Source organism: Mandrillus leucophaeus, unplaced genomic scaffold (assembly GCF_000951045.1).
Source record: "Mandrillus leucophaeus isolate KB7577 unplaced genomic scaffold, Mleu.le_1.0 Scaffold85, whole genome shotgun sequence".
NCBI classification, from domain to species: domain Eukaryota; kingdom Metazoa; phylum Chordata; class Mammalia; order Primates; family Cercopithecidae; genus Mandrillus; species Mandrillus leucophaeus.
In genome coordinates this window covers 556,982-574,138 of record NW_012109252.1, presented here as the reverse complement: position 1 = coordinate 574,138, position 17,157 = coordinate 556,982, and the positions used below count along the sequence as shown (strand labels likewise).

The 17,157-nt window shown below is 43.3% G+C and overlaps 1 protein-coding gene across 1 annotated transcript in view; it reads right to left on the bottom strand.

Moving 5' to 3' along the window:
- CSMD1 (CUB and Sushi multiple domains 1) overlaps positions 1-17,157 on the bottom strand; it is a 666,897-nt gene that overhangs the window by 358,625 nt on the left and 291,115 nt on the right. Inside the window, exon 16 of the mRNA XM_011968609.1 lies at positions 11,721-11,923. Coding sequence (XP_011823999.1) covers positions 11,721-11,923 — 203 coding nt within the window. The remainder of the gene's footprint in view (positions 1-11,720; positions 11,924-17,157) is intronic.

Sequence of the window (17,157 nt, the reverse complement as noted above, 5' to 3'; positions counted from 1 at the left end):
TGGTGGCGGGCGTCTGTACTCCCAGCTACTCAGGAGGCTGAGGCAGGCGAATCGCTCGAACCCAGGAGGCAGAGGTTGCAGTGAGCTGAGATTACACCACTGCACTCCAGCCTGGGTGATAGAGTGAGACCCTGTCAAAAAAAACAAACAAAACAAAACAAAAAAACAGGACCACCCTCAGGTGAATTGGTTGAGGTGCATGGTATTTATGACAGTGACAAGTGCAGTAATTACAGAGTGATGAGTGTAGAAATACAAGACCAGGTGGGTTGTGGAATAATTTAGAGGTCAAGAAATGCAGACAGCAAGCACAGACTAAGGTATAAAATTTTGTTATAAAAGGAGAAGACAAACAAGCTGACACTCAAATGTGAACGATGGTAGTTTTATGTATTACTTTTAAATGTCAGAGACTTGAGCATATTCAAATTCTAGAAGTAAGAAGCCAGAGAGAGTGAAGGGTGAAAATCAGGAGGGAAAGAGGCTCCCACTGAGAGGTCACCCCCGGGCAGCCAGCAGGAACGTCTGTGGGAGGACCACCACTGCCTGGGAAAGCGGGCGAAATTCTCAGGTAACAGGAGTGAGAAAGAGTGGCTCGCTGCTAGCTTGCATGACTCTTGGAAGGAAATGAAGGGAAACACCCTGATAGCTTTGCCTCTCACGAGGCGTGACATCCCACTGGGTCATATCCCACAAGATCATCTGTATGTAAGAGGTCTTGATGCATTGGATGATTTGAGGAAAGAGGGGGAGGATTTGAAATACGAAGCTGTATTGGAGCAAGGGTTTGCTAGAAAAATAAATGGTGGCAGTTGAGCCATTGCGTGGTTGGTGGCCATGCATGTACAGTGGTAAACAAGCTGCCAAGTATAAGGTTTCCTCAGGAGCTCTCCAGAGTCCAGAGGAGAGAATTCGGGCAGATGCTGGGCCAGCGAGCTCCCAGGACAAGGGCACACAACACATTGGTCAGAGACTGGATTTTGAGGATGGAACTGCCGCTGATAGGGAAGAAATGTGTTCCAGCAAAAGCAAAGCGCCAATGTAAAGTGAGGAGGCAGGGATGGAAACAGAAGCAGCAGTATAGAATAATGGGCTGACGTCTGATGTTTTGGGTTTCCCGGTGGGGCGGGGCACACTGCATGCTTCCCACAGCAGCTGATGGGAGTGGAGCTGGGAGACCAAAGGGTACAGAGGCAGGGGCTGAGGTCACCCAGCTGGGCCAAGCATCGATGGGATGTGCAGGGCCCTGGCAGGGGCCATAGGGACCTGCACAGAGTCCTAACTCACTGGGGTGGGAGATCAAAGGGCAGCAGAGGGCACAGCCTCAGAGATAAGGATTATACCAGAGGGGAACAGGATTCCGTGAAGCCAGGGTCATTGCCCTGTGTGGGCTCAGTTGCCTCTGTCTGCCCTTCCTGGAAGTTTTGTGAGGGACGGGCCAATCTTTGCTTCCCACAGCATTGATCTCCAACGCCCACGGGGTACTCAGGGCACAATAGGAAGAGACAGGATATTTGTGGGTGGATGAGTGAATTGATACGTGAATGAATGAATGAGTGAGTGAATAATGGATGGTAAGTTTTTACTTCAAAACGATTACACCAGCGCCGTCATGCGCACAATGAGGCCAGGGCGACTTTGTCCCATCAGGGTGTGGTCAGATGGTTCCTCTCAATGTTTGTCTGGGTGAGCGGCATTTTCTACGTTCTCATTACTGAAGCAATTTGTTTCAGAATAACATGTGTGTAAAGACATCGTGATAATCCAGTGAATTAAATGTGGACCATTTCTTTCTCCATGAGGTAATGTTGTCCACCTCTGCCTACCTACTCCTGTGTTGACTGGGGGTTTGAGACTTATCAGAAAATTTTATGCCCAAGGTCCTGGGGAACAGTGAGGCCTGAAATGACTGTTGCCTGAGGTATGAACAAACACCCTCCCAATGTGAGCTAGATTCATGACAGCAGAAAGGTGGCCATAAGTGATATTCTAGCTAGTATTTTTGTATAGAAAGAAGCTGAAATTCTATTGAGTAATAAGTATTAAAGCTCCATCCTCAAGAATAGGAGAAGTGCCATTTTACATGTCTTGATTCTCTCCTTCGATTCATAATCAGTCTTGCTAATATTAGAGAAAATGCATCACAGCTAAAATCCTGTCATCCCCCAGAATACAAGACTTAGAATTTCAGCTAAACCAGCGTCTTAGTTTCAATCAATTCAACACGTGTTCTTCGCATCTGTGTCATGGACCAGGTGTCCACGGTTTGGAAAGCTGGACGCAGCTCTCTTTGGGCCTACGCTGTTCACGATCTATGATCTTAAGTGGTCAACCGTAAAAATGTATGGCCACTTCTCTACCAGTCCCATGAGGAAGATGCTGAGAGCAGAGGGGAGCGATGGCTCCAGCTACACTTGTCTTGTGCTGCCCTTGCATAGAAACTCAGGCCGTCAACCACATAGGTTTACAGCTGGTTCTCTCCCACAAAACAGTCCCAGCCTATTCTGCCATGGGCAGCACCAAAGGCCACTCCCATAATGAACAACAAATGATGTTTTAAAATGAAAATGCACCTATTAAATTATCTTTCAATAAAGTAAATTAGGGAGAGGTGTCATGTAGCTGTTACATTACTACCATTATTTACGGAGCAATCAATCTCGCAAAACCTGAGAATGCAACATGGTTGCAGAGCCATTTTTCCCTGGGACTGGGGGGGCTGACAGTGCCACGCTGAGCGTTTGTTTAACCCCCAGGGTAAAGGTCAGCTTTGTGTGCTGAACTCCATTTTCGTGAGTTTTATGCATGATTAAACGGTAATTAAGCTTTAATGAAAAGTGTTAGGCTGATTACAATTAACATAATTGCAGTAGTCAGTTCATGTCCTTCTGTTTTACACACTGTGCAGCGCTGGCAGGACAGTGGCCCTTTAATGGGGTTTGGATATCTCATGAGCCTCCAAAGCTCATTTTTCTAGTGGAGAAAATTTAGTCTTCCAGTAAAGTGAAGGTAAATGCACATACAGGGAATTTTGGGACACAACCCTACTCCATGGATGGCCGTCAAATGCACATAGACATGAAGCATGGAAGATGAGCAAGCACTTTCTCTATCCTTTTTTTTTTTTTTTTTTGAGATGGAGTCTCGCTCTGTTGCCCAGGTTGAAGTGCAGTAGTGCCGCCTCAGCTCACTGAAACCTCTGCCTCCTAGGTTCAAGCGATTCTCCCGCCTCAGCCTCCCAAGTAGCTAGGATTAGAGGCACATGCCAACATGCCTGGCTATTTTTAAATTTTTTTTATTTTTAGTAGAGACGGGGTATCACCATGTTGGCCAGGCTGGACTCGAACTCCTGACCTCGTGATCCGCCTGCCTTGACCTCCCAAAGTCCTGGGATTACAGGCGTGAGCCACCGTGCCTGGCCTTTCCATCCTCCTACTAGACAGTTGTTCCTGCCCCAAGATTATTTTAAAGCCGTGAAAAAAAAAAAAAAAGATCAGTTTTAACGAAGAAAATTCACCAGGTGATAGATTAAAAACTGTGGTTACTTAAAAAATGACCGTTGAACTTTATAAAACTATTCTGCTTGATTTCAAACTGGTATCAAAATTTTAAGTAATCTCGAGTACAATAACTTTATCAAGAATTATAACACTTAACAGGTCAACACAGATGCAGCCCTTTTATTAAATAGGTATAATGTGTTGTTTACTAACCAAAGCAAGTCTACAGTATCAAGTACTTCTGGTAATAAACATTATACAAAAACCATTTACTTTAAACTATTTATCAACACTGGATATAAAATAATCCAGAGGGGAAAGAATTTTTTGCTATTTGTATTAGTCTGTTTTCATGCTGCTGGTAAAGACATACCCGAGACTGGGTAATTTATAAAGAAAAGAGTTTTAATTGACTCACAGTTCCACATGGCTGGGGAGGACTCACAATTATGGCAGAAGGCAAGAAAGGGCAAGTCACATCTTACATGGTGGCAGGGAAGAGAGAGCTTGTGTAGGGAAACTCCCATTTATAAAATCGTCAGATCTCATGAGACTTATTCACTATCATGAGAACAGTACAAGAAAGACCTGCTCCCATGATTCGATTACCTCCCACTGGGTCCCTCCCATGACACGTGGGAATTGTGGGAGCTACAATTCAAGATGAGATTTGGGTGGGGACATAGCCACACCATATCATTATTGAAACTGCAGTTACACATTTATCATTAAAGGCCTCACTATGAAAAATTTTGAATTAAGCTAAACTCAGTTACAATTTGCAGTTGTAACTCAGTTACATATTGTTTACAGTAGATGAAGAGCTATTCGTTATGCAATCAAAGTCATACTAATATTTTCAATATTTATGCACGTGGAAAATTTTCAAGCATATCTAATTAGCAAACACTTGTTGAGTATTGATTATATATCATGTTCTAGGAAAACAAAGACCGTCTGCCCTCAAGTAACTTAATCTACTCTTTTAATAAAATGGTAACCCACAATGGGCTAAGCACTATTATAGAAGTATAAACATTGTGTTTGGGAACTGGAAGTGACAACGTGATTGGCTTTGCTAAAGAAACCTTCAAACGTGAGAAGCGCACACTGGAGTTTCTTGTACAACAGGGTGGGGAAGGCCAGTCCAGTGTGTAACAGGAACACACACCCAAGCTGAGAGAGGCTAGCATCTGAGTACAGGTTTCTATAGGCTTTGCCAGAGTGGAGGATGGTGATTGAGGACGATGTTGAAAACTGCTTGGGGGAAGTTTTCAAAGAGGGTTTTGTGGCCTTTATTTTTGGCAGTGGGGAGAATGAGAAATCACTCTGGCCGAGATGAGAGGACAGTGGAGAGTTCTGAGCAGAAGTGAGGTGTTGCCAGAGTTGCCACTGAAAAGGTTCACCTGGGTGCCTGTGCTCAGCTGGGCCAGAAAGTACGCAGGTGCAGGAAGAAGAAAGCCCGTGAGCAAGGCAGGCGGCTCAGACCCCCAGCCACATAGACCAAGGCGGCAGGGCAAGGTTGGGAGAATTGGATTTTGGATCTATTTTGAATAGGGACCCCGCTGAATGCATTGTTGGATTCTCTGTGTGTTGTGAGATCTAGAGAGGTCTAAAAATGGCTCCAAATGTTTCATCCTGAGCCACTGGCAGGATGGAGCCAACTTTACCAAAACAGGGAAGACGACAAGGGGACCAGGATTGGGAAAGGCATGAAGAAGGGCCGTGGTTGAGTTTCAGGTGTTGAGTTGCCTCTCTGCATCTCTGCAGCAAAGCCGAGACGTCAAGAAGGCAGGTGGATGCTCAGGGGAGAAGGCTGGGAGGCTGACTGGTGTTTCCTAAGGAGTACCGGAATTGGGTATTGATTAACTAGTAATGGGATTGGGGGGATGGATTATATCCAAAGGTTACATTAAACCACACGGAATTGCCAACATTCCATCATTTGTTACCTACAAAAATGACAATTGTATACAGTTCAAATTGGTACACATGGAAAACTGAGTAAAAGAAAAGTAAGGAAGTGTCATTTCTGTAGAAACTTTCATGGGTATCTTAATGTTTGTTGCTTCTTAAAAAATTTATGGATAGAGAAGAAAGGAGACCCAAGGACAAGCCCTCCTGGCGTCTGATCTTTAGAGTTTCAAGGGAAGAAAGATGTGAATCAGCAAAGAGCCAATGACAGAGTGGCCCTTGGAATAAGGAGGAACAAGAGAGAATGATAAGATGAAAAACAGTTGAAGACAGTGTTTCAAGAAGAAAGAGTCAAATAAGTGTTTAAAAAGCTCCAACGTAACGTGGAATTACAAGATAGAGAGGTAGTGCAACCCTGATGTTAAATTCTTGTTTAAAATGTACTTTCAAACTGTGCTTGGGAAAAATATGGTAATTCAAATGTCTTCAAGAAAACAAATATTCAGATGACTGTTTTCTCTCCAATAATTTAATCACCCCTCTAATGCTTATTTCACATGTTATTGACATAGAATCAAGTAAAAATAGCCTACCAAGAAATCTAATTTAATACAATTGAATAAATGTCATTTTTGCTTGGCAACAATGGCCACGCTTAAAACATCAATCATATAAGGAAAACATTTCTTTTTGAGTTCTATTTACGAATGTTTAAAATCATAACTAATTCCAATGTTTTAGATTATAGAATTAGCATGGTTTATGAATCACAACACAATCTAATTTATAGGTAAAGTTCCTCATTGTTTTTGGTACCAGGTTCATAAAGACAAATAAATGAGAGATTTCCATCCTCCCACCTACAAAAGAGCAGTGACGGCTTCTTGGGGGTGATGCGCAGGCTCTTTTGCACTTTGTGAAGAGTTTCCCACCTTTGGCTTGGAAAGACACCAGCTTGATGTAGTTTCATAGCTGGATTCCCCAGTGAGGGGAGGAAGGTGGGTGGAGCGAAGGGGACAAAACAGCCCCATTTCTCCTGCAATGAAGCAGGGTTCCTGGGTCGGTTTCTTAATTATGACTGAGGGGTTATAGGAATCTTCTTTTCTAAAACTAGAAAACCAGGACATGCGATTTACACTCCAGTTGTAGGAGTCAAATGTTTATCAGGTGTAGGAGTCAAATGTTTATCAGGTTCTCAGGGAGATGGAGACTGGTACCCCATTCTCAATGGTTCCCAGAAGTGGCAAGCTACCTTTTGTGGAGAGTGGCTGAATGACTGGCTTTGGGGTGGTCAGACCAGGGTCTTCGTGTTCTAGCCCAACATCCTTAGAGAGAACCACATGAGACGAATTACTGTGACTGTCCAGACCAGTGGCCCCCAAATGAGAGCAAGAGGGAATATAACGACTAGGGCAGAGGTAGAACCAAGTCCCTCTCTGTACTCACCTCACTGAATCATCCTGCAATTCCCTGGCCATCCAACACTGGCAGCAGGTTTTAAAAACAGAGCGGTATTCGACTTCCTGTCAACTCAAATGCATGGGAGCTAGAACTGGATACGATTTGTCTTAGGAAAATGACTTATTTTACAGCCATGATTGTAGCACACTCATGGCCATTTCATACGCTTGCCAAGGTCCTTTACAGAACTGTATTATTTAAAATCCCATATGACACATATGACACACTCCCAGTGGGATAATTTGAGAGTTTCTTGCCTAAGGTTGGGTTTGGAAATTCTAGGAAGAAGGGATTGTGTTAGTCTCCTCTCATGCAGCTAATAAAGACATCCCTGAGACTGGGTGATTTATAAAGGAAAGAGGTTTAATTAACTCACAGTTCAGCACAGCTGGGGAGGCCTCAGGAAACTTACAGTCATGGAGGAAGGTGAAAGGGAAGAAAAGTGCCTTCCTCACAGGGTGGCAGAAAGGAGAAGCGCAAGCAGGAGAAATGCCAGACACTTATAAAACCAACGGATCTCATGAGACTCTCTTATTGTCATGAGGACAGCAAGGGGGCAACTGCCCTCATGATCCAACCACCTCCACCCGGTCCCACCCTTGACACATAGGCATTATGGGCATTACAATTCAAGGTAAGATTTGGGTGGGGACACAGAACCAAACCGTATCAGGAAGGTTACTTGGAATTAGTACAGAAATCTGGAAAGAGGTGGTAAATGCGGCAGCTTGAGCAAAGCAGTCCGTGTGGATCATGGGGTACAGCGGACTCCGGGGTACCTGAAGAGAGGGATACGAGGCCTCTGTGCCCTGACATGCCCTCCTACCCCAGCTCTTCACCCTTGCTGGAGCTCCTTATTGGAAGAACCCAATACAGGTTTGCCTTGAGAGCCACAGAGTAGTTAAAGGAGGAGAAAATAGTAGATTTGGGGGCCAAAGGGAAAATAAATGACATCTAGGGTGGAATTCTGGAAGACAGAAATGTCCTTAGAAATTGATACTCTATCCTCATTTCATAAATAAAGTAAAAATAACAGAGACAAAAGGTCAGTCTCAAAGCATTAGAGGTCAAGACAGAAACTCACATTTCCAGAGTTATAGTCTAGACTATGCTTTTTAAATGTTGTACCACTCTAAGTTTTTATATCTTGTTTTTCCTTTCAATAAACTTCTAAAGACAATCTTGCAGAAACTCCTTCATTTAAATGCCTCAGAGTCAAAGTTATATTCTAGCTCCTAAGTGAGTATTTCTCAAAATTTATACCAGAATTGGGATTTATTAACTAATGACAGGGCTGGAGGGATGGATCCTATCCAAGTGTTACGTTAAACCATGTGAAATAGCCAGCATTCAATCATTTTTTGCACACAAAAATGACAATTTCATATGATTCAAATTAGTACACATGGAAAACTGAGTAAAATAAAAGTAAGCAAATATCACTTCTGTAGAAACTTTTATGGTGTCTTCATGCTTATTTCTTCCTAAACATTCATATATTAATTAATTACATGAGAAGAAACATGTCCATGATCCTCAAATAATTATAATAAAGGGTCTTTTTTTTTTTTTTTTTTTTTAACCCAAGTTAGAAAGATGTTCTCTGAAGAGAGAATCATGAAGAACATATAGAAAAAAAGAAGTGATGACCAGGTTTCAACAGTCATTGTTAAAACAGGAAGATTTTAAAAGGCCAGGAATAAAACGAAGTACATTCTTTCCACACAATCCAGGAACCCTCTTCTCAGATATCTAGTCAGGTGAACTGAAAACGTATGTCCATACAAAAACCTGCACACAGATTGTTTATAGTTAGCTTTAGGCATAATTGCCAAAATTTTAAAGCAACCCAGATGTCCTTCAATAAGAAGATGGGTAAACAGGCTGGGCAAGGTGGCTCATGCCTGTAATCCCAGCACTTTGGGAGGCTGAGGCAGGTGGAGCACCTGAGGTAAGGAGTTTGACACCAGCCTGGCCAACATGATGAAACTCTGTCTCTGCTAAAAATATAAAAATTAGCCAGGTGTGGTGGTGCATGCTTGTAATCCCAGTTACTCGGGAGGATAAGGAAAGAGAATCCCTGGAACCCAGGAGGTAGAGGCTCCAGTGAGTCAAGATTTTGCCACTGCACTCCAGCCTGGGCGACAAAGCAAGACTCCATCTCAAGGAAAAAAATAAAAAGGGTAAATAAATTGTGGTATAACCAGTCAACAGAATATTATTCGGTGATAAAAAGAAATGATCCACAGAGCCATGAAAAGACCTAGAGCTTGAAAGTATCTTACTAAGTGAAAGAAGACAACGTGAAAGACCACACGCTGCATGATTCTAACTCTATGACTTTCTGGAAAAGACAAAACTGTGGAGACAGTGAAAAGAGTGATTGCCAGGAACTAGGAGGAAGGGAGGGATGAATAGGCAGAACACAGGGGATTGTTAGGGCAGGGAAATGACTCTATGTGAGGCTATGACTACAGATGCATTTTTCCAAACTTATTGATGTGGTTTGGATCTGTGTCCCCACCCATGTTGAACTGTAATCCCCAGTGTTGGAGGTGGCGCCTGGAGGGGGTGACTGGATCATGGGGGTGGTTTCTAATGGTTTAGCACCATCCCCCAGTGCTGTCTCGTGATAGAGTTCTCACGAGATCTGGTTGTTTAAAAGCATGTAGCACCTCCCGCTTCACTCTCTCTTCCCCCTTCTCCAGTCATGGAAGATGTGTCTGTTTCCCCCTCCCCTTCCGCCAGGATTGTAAGTTTTCTGAGGCCTTCCCAGCCGTGCCTTCTGTACAGCCTGCTGAGCTGTGACTCAATTAAACCTCTTTTTTTGATAAATTACCCAGTCTCAGATAGTTCTTTACAGCAATATGAAAATGGACTAATATACCCATGGAATGCAGAATACCAAAAGTGAGCCCGGAGAAAACTGTGGCTATCGGCTGATAATGATGGGCCAGGGCAGGTTCATTGATTGCAACAAATGGACCGCTCTGTGGGGATGCTGACAGTGGAGGAGGCTGTGTGCTGTGGACAGAGAGCACGTGAGAACTCTGTGCCTTCCACTCCATCTTACTGCGAGCCCAAAACTACTCTAAAAAAATAAAACCTGTTGAAAAAAATGCCTGGAAAATACAGAATGGAAAGAAGAGGAGAAAGAACATAATCTCATAACTTTCTCAACTTTTCTGTTTTGCCAAATAAGGCCAATGAATCACAAATCTACCATCTGCTCTTGCCACCATTTCACAAGATTAAGAAAATCAACGAAAAGCAAGAGTGACATAATTTTGGAGTAAAGGACTTTTTTTTTTTTTTCCTCCAAGGCAGGAGAGCTGGAACACTCTTACTTTCATATTTTTGTGAAGGACCAGTGAAAATTTTACCGTGTACAAGTACTATTCCACAGGCACATGTTTGCAAGTTACCGCTTCGGAGCACAGTGAAACCAGAGGTAAAAAATTGTGCAGACTATAACCTCGATTTTATTAGCAACCTTTTAAAGCATTAAATTGACCGAAGTCAATTTTCTTATGTAAATCCTAAATATGACTTGCCAGTGATCTGCCAAGAGATAAATTGAATCTGAACGTGTTTGTGTGCAAATTCTACTTGTTTTATGATGACGGCTGACCTTGTGTGCCGCCCAATTATATAGCATCTCTCCACGGTGCCATCCAGAGGGCAATAAAAGGCTGAACTGCCACAGAATATCTCCATTCCTTCCTTCTTCGGAAACCTTTCATCAAAAATGGGCTAGACAGCAAAGATGGGAATTATCATTAGGAGATAATAGTCCATGTGTGCAAATGTGGTTTCACACTAGTAATTCAGCAAAGGCTCCTCTGTCATATTAGCTTCTTGAAACTTTATCCCTAAGGTGGAAAAAAATTCAAGGACCGTCCTGAACCGGGAAGTTGCGAGTAGAGAATCAAAGCATGTGTGATTAGCAGGTTGTTTGCACAGAGACTTCATTACATAAACAAGGAGTCAGGCTGAGGCATGCAGAGAACCTGGAATTGGGGCTGGGTTAGGGGAACCCTGAAGACAGGCTTTACATTTATGTAGAGACCCACATCTGTCTTGTATCCAAGTCTAGACATTTACTGACTAATTGAAACCTTTAAAGTTATACATTTTTTTTTCATATAACTAAGTAGGTCCATTGCCTGTCCTGACCTTATAATGAACAGATTTCCCTAAAACAAATTGTTCCTTTGATATTGACAGTGTTCAGAACACACTACTCCAAAGTATGCAGTTTTGAGGAAACTACAGAAGCAGCAAAGCCACTCCAGCCTCCGCTTGCCCTTCTGCCCTGAAGCAGACCATAGAATAATTATCTGGCCTTCCTCGGAAGCAGGTCATGAAACCTTCATTCCAGAAGGGCACGCCTAGGATGCAGAGGACAGGAATGAAGACATAGACACACAGGGAAGAAGCGGAGAAAAGCAGCCTTGTTAAGTTCCTCCCAGTTTATCACCACGAAATCCTATCTTTTCATCCTCTAATCATACTTCTGCACGACTGTCCATTAAAACACACAATTTTCTCTCTTTCTTTGGGTCTTCGTTTCTGAAGGTTCCAGTGTCATGCAAAATGCACATCAAATAAGTTTGGTTATGCATTTCTCTTGTTAACCTGGCTTCTGTTATTGTGGCCTCAGCCATGAACCCAGCAATGGGGGAAGAGAACTCTTCTCTGCAACCTGCGTTTTCCTAACTTCAAATCAGGCTCAACACATTGCATCTGCGTAAGGAGACGCTGGAGAATACAAATGAAGGGCGTTCTGTGTTCATGGCAAGACTCTGATATCAAGGTAAAGACAAAGCAAGCTGTGCCACCTACTTGAGAACTGGATGGAGAAGCCAGACTTGCTGATGAAGAAGTCGCTGTCGAACTGCAGGGTGAGTGAGTTGAAGGTGCTGTGGATGTCCTCGGGAAGGGCAGAGCCACTCCACTCCTTCAGCAGGATGTCGCTGTCCACCGGCCCGTCCCAGACCTTGAGGATGTCATGAGCCATCTCCGTGTCGAAAACAATGAAATGGAGGCTGCAAGACAGAACACAGTAGCGCTACTTCCCGTGCATCCAACGTGTCCTCACCCCAAAGCTGTAACGTAAGCGAGTTCACTTCGCTTTCACAAAACCCCCACCAAAATGTGCCTCGGTGTTGTCTGACAACGAAGGAGGAGGAAAATGAGGCTCACCGAAGTTAATTCAGGAGTGCAGACTGGGATAAAGCACACAGGACCTCAGTCTGTCATGGATGCAGAGAGATAGGTGAGCTAGATGCTGAGCTATCCGTTTTAGGATAAAAGGATTCCTTTAGAGACTTCCAGATCTATATTTATAATGTAAGCTTTCTACGGCACACAGACCAAGTATAAGTTTGGCATTGACAGGTGTATTTGAAGCAGATCTAAGGCAGCTTTGGCGCAGTCAGTGTTGTTCACGCAATGCCCCGCTAGGTGGCAGCAGCCACACCAGAGAAAAAAGCTGACACCAGAAGGACATTTTCTACCTGTATCTGAATGGTCTGCTCTGGTGGTGTACTTGTTGCTAAAAATTCTATTTCAAAACCTCATTATTTAAAATACCAACACAAAGGCAAAAATGGGTAATACAAACTCCCTTATTCATAAAATTTTACCATACTTCTATTTACTTCCAGGTATTTTTCAGAGTGACTGAAAAATCTCTGCCGGAGGGACTCACGTTCAGAGGCAGCAGGATCTATGTAGTCCTATTTACGGCCGTTGAATCAAAAAAGGTTTAGCTAAAACACCAGCAAAAATTAGCAGGCCCTGAATGGGTCTGATTTACAGTTTTCTATTTCCTGCATATTGCACACCGATTGCAAGGGAGGTAAACTCACAGTGGACGCAAAGAAAAACGCTACCCGCGAGTCTCAACTACTTTGTTTTGCACATATTACACATTTAAAGAAAACACTTATGTCACCTTGTGTAAGGCATGGAATGTGTGGTGTATTTTTAAAATAGTCAAGATAAATCATTAAATATAGAGGAAAGTACAGCAGATAGTAGACCTTTATTTTCCTACTGCCACCAGTGTTAACATTTTGCCCTATTTGCCTCAGAACTTTTAAATTTTCTTTTTTGAGCTGGAATCTCGCTCCCTCTCCCAGGCTAGAGTGTAGTGACATGATCTTGGCTCACTGCAACTTCCACCTCCTGGGTTCAAGTGATTCTCGTGCCTTAGCCTCCCAAGTAGCTGGAATTACAGTTGTGAGCTGTTACATCCAGTTATTATTATTGTTATCTGTATTTAGAGATGGGGTTTCACCATGTGGACCAGGCTGGTCTTGAACTCCTGACCTCAGGTGATCCACCCGCCTTGGCCTCCCAAAGTGCTGGGATTACAGGCATGAGCCACCACACCCAGCCCAGAACTTTTCATAAAACAAAATCTTATATATGCAACCATTTTTAGCCTCCACTCCACCAAATCATTGGTTCTTTCTCTTATCACACACTCTAAAGTTGTAATGTAATATTCCCATTTATATTTTTAAAAGTTTCATGTGTGTGTGTATTCATATCCCTAAAAAAAATAGTACTACTAAGAGTAGTTACATATTAAATATCACTTGACACGTGTGTGCTTGTGTCACTTTCAATTTGCTTTTATTTTATTTATTTATTATTTTATTTATGTTTTTTGAGACAGAGTCTCGCTCTGTTGCCCAGGCTGGAGTGCAGTGGTGTGATCTCTACTCATTGCAAGCTCTGCCTCCCAGGTTCACACCATTCTCCTGCCTCAGTCTCCCGAGTAGCTGGGAGTACAGGTGCCCGCCACCAGGCCCAGCTAAATTTTGTATTTTTAGTACAGACGGGGTTTCACCGTGTTAGCCAGTATGGTCTCGATCTCCTTACCTCGTGATCCACCCACCTCGGCCTCCCAAAGTGCTAGGATTACAGGCGTGAGCCACTGCTCCTGGCCTCAATTTGCTTTTATACTGAGTATTATGGGAGAGACTGTTATGCTAAAAAAATGTAGAATTTTGTTAATTTACTTTAAAACTGTAAATGCTTTATTTTCCTAGTTCCTGACTAAAGGGTAGTTTGTTTCTACTTTCTAATTTTGACAAACGGTATCGCACTGGATATTTCACTGTACTGATCCAAGGATCTTTCTAGGCTGGCATGATAAAACAGATTTGCTAACTCGCTCTCCTTTGGGATTCTAACTGCTTTGGTCCAGGGTAGTGTATGAATGCCCTTGTTTTATTATATCTTTAGCAATACCTGATTACCATCAGACTAAGAGTTGTACATATAGAAAATCTGATGGTTGTGGAATGGTGTCTTGTTTCAATTAGTTTCCCTGATCACTCATAAAGTTGATCATCATTTTGCATCTATAAGACATTCCCTTTTTGGTTTTGTTCAATAATTCAACATTTACTGAGCACCAAGAGTGTACTGAGTGCACTTCGAGGAACTTTGTGTACATCTGCCAAGTTGAGTCCTGCCTTCATGCAGTTCGTGTTGTACAGGGAAGGGACAGGCAAACTACAGCATCCATAATAAATGAGTGAAGAATATGGAATGTTAGTAGGTGGTAAATGCAATTGAAGAACTAAAAAAGCAGAGCAGAAAAAGAATCACTGGGAGTACTTATTCTTAGGGGAGGAACGAGAAGGCGAAGTATTAAATAGGGTGGTTAGGTTAAGCCATCTTGGTGGAGGGAGAGTTGAGTGGAGCCTTGAAGGAGTTAAGGGTGTTTGTCTTATCCTGGTAAGAATTCAGCCAAGCAAAAGCCCCACATAAGGGGCTTACCATCAGCATTTGAGAACACCCAGGAGCCAGTGCAGCCAGAGCAGAGAAACGGGGACTGGGAAGGAAGACCTGAGAGCAGAGAAGAATGGGGGTTGTGAATTGGATGGTGCGAAGAGAGGTGCCTATGCATAGAGGGCTTTGTAGGCTGTTTTAAGGATGATATACCAATGCAGGATGATTAGTGAGTCTTCACCAACAATTTAAAGAACTGTTCCTGCTAGCTCTGTTGACAACAAGCCATGGAGGGAAAATTACACTCTGTCAATGTTCTGAGTAAATCCGAGAAAGTTGCGTATGTGCTGAGATGAGCTGAACGTGGAGGTAGCGAGGCACTGGTCAGGTCCTGGATACATTTTGAAGGGACAGAAAACAGGCTTGGAAGAGGTGTGCCTGAGGCGAGCATGTGCCGACCCTGTAAGTTTGTTCCCAAGAAACCAGAAAAGTGGAGTTGTCATTCAGTGAACTGAGAAACGGTGCAATGTTTATGGGATGGGGAAAATCAGAGATCCTGTCTTGCACCTGTTGAGTTTAAGTTGTCAACTAGATATAGATGGACGGGTATGTAGGTAGCTATTCATGTGAGTCTGGAGTTTCAGCGAGAAGTCAGAGTGGAGAAAATAAACATGTATGTCTTCAACAAAGAAATGGTTTATAAACTATGGGACTGGATGAAATCTTCGAAGGTCTTAGGTAGAGAAGAGAAGAGGACTATGGATTCTGAATTACCTGGTCACATACGTTTGCCATTAAGCAGAAAGCATCCTAGAGCTGGAAATAATTCTAATAAAAAATGTCCAAGTCTTTCACCCAGAAAACTGCAAAACATCATTGAGACGAATCATACAAAACCTAAATAAATGGAGAAGTATATAACATCAAGGACCAGAAAGTTCACTACTGCAAAAGATGCCAGTTTTCCCCAAAATGATCTATTGATGTCATGGGACATCAATAAAAATCCAGGCATTTCTTTTGTAAAAAGTTACAAGTGTTTCTGAACTTCATGTGGAAGTGCAGAGGGCCAAGAATAGTTGCAGTGATCTATATAAAGAAGAACAAAGCTTGATTATCATACTGGGTATCAAGATGTATTATAAAGTAAATCAGGAATTTAGTTAGGCTTTGTATAGGCAAATAGATCAGTGGAATGGAATACAGTTTGGAAACAGATCTATACAGATCTAGTTTTCTAGTTAATTACTAAGTTTGTGCTGTAGTGCAATAAAGAAATAAATCACTTTTCAACAAATTGTCAACTGAACTTAACGATGGACAAAAATCTGTGACACTTCACTCTCCATACCATACACAAAAATTTATCCCCAATGGAATACAGATGTGAATGTGAAAGGTAAATTAAGTTTTCTAGAAGAAAACCTAAGATAATATTTGTATAGCTTTGGGCAGGGAGGATCTAGCAACCTGGACACAAAATCACTGAAGCCAACCTTAACAAAGTTTATGGCATCGTGTACATTTAAACATAGTTTAAAAATCTGTGGTTAGGCGCGAAGATGGCTGACTAGGAACAGCCCCAGCCTCCAGCTCCCAGTGTGAGCGACACAGAAGACGGGTGATTTCTGCATTTCCAACTGAGGTACCAGGTTCATCTCACCGAGGTGTGTCGGACAGCGGGGGCAGGACAGTGGGTGCAGCCCAAGGTGCGAGAGCCGAAGCAGGGCGGGGCATCACCTCACCCGGGAAGCACAAGGGGTAAGCGAATTCCCTTTTCTAGCCAAGGGAAACCGTGACACACAACACCTGGAAAATTGGGTCACTCCCACCCTAATACTGCGCTTTTCCAAGGGTCTTAGCAAATGGCACACCAGAAGATTATATCCCGTGCCTGGCTCAGAGAGTCCCACGCCCATGGGGCCTTCCTCATTGCTAGCACAGCAGTCTGAGATCTAACTGCAAGGCAGCAGTGAGGCTTGGGGAGGGGTGCCCGCCATTGCTGAGGCTTAAGTAGGTAAACAAAGCTGCTGGGAAGCTCGGACTGGGTGGAGCCCACTGCAGCTCAAGGAGGCTTGCCTGCCTCTGTAGACTCCATGTCTGCGGACAGGGCATAGCTAAACAAAAGGCAGCAGAAACCTTTGCAGATGTAAATGCCCGTCTGACAGCTTTTAAGAGAGTAGTGATTCTCCCAGCACGGAGGCTGAGATCTGAGAGTCGACAGATTGTCTGCTCAAGTGAGTCCCTGACCCCCAAGTAGCCTAACTGGGAGACATCCCCCACTAGGGGCAGAATGACACCTCACACCTCACACAGCTGGGTACACCTCTGAGATGAAGCTTCCAGAGGAACAATCAGGCAGCAACATTTGCTGTTCAGCAATATTGACTCTTCTGCAGCCTCTGCTGCTGATACCCGGGCAAACAGTGTCTGGAGTGGACCTCGAGCAAACTCCAACAGACCTGCAGCTGAGGGTCCTGACTGTTAGAAGGAAAACTAACAAACAGAAAGGACATCCACACCAAAACCC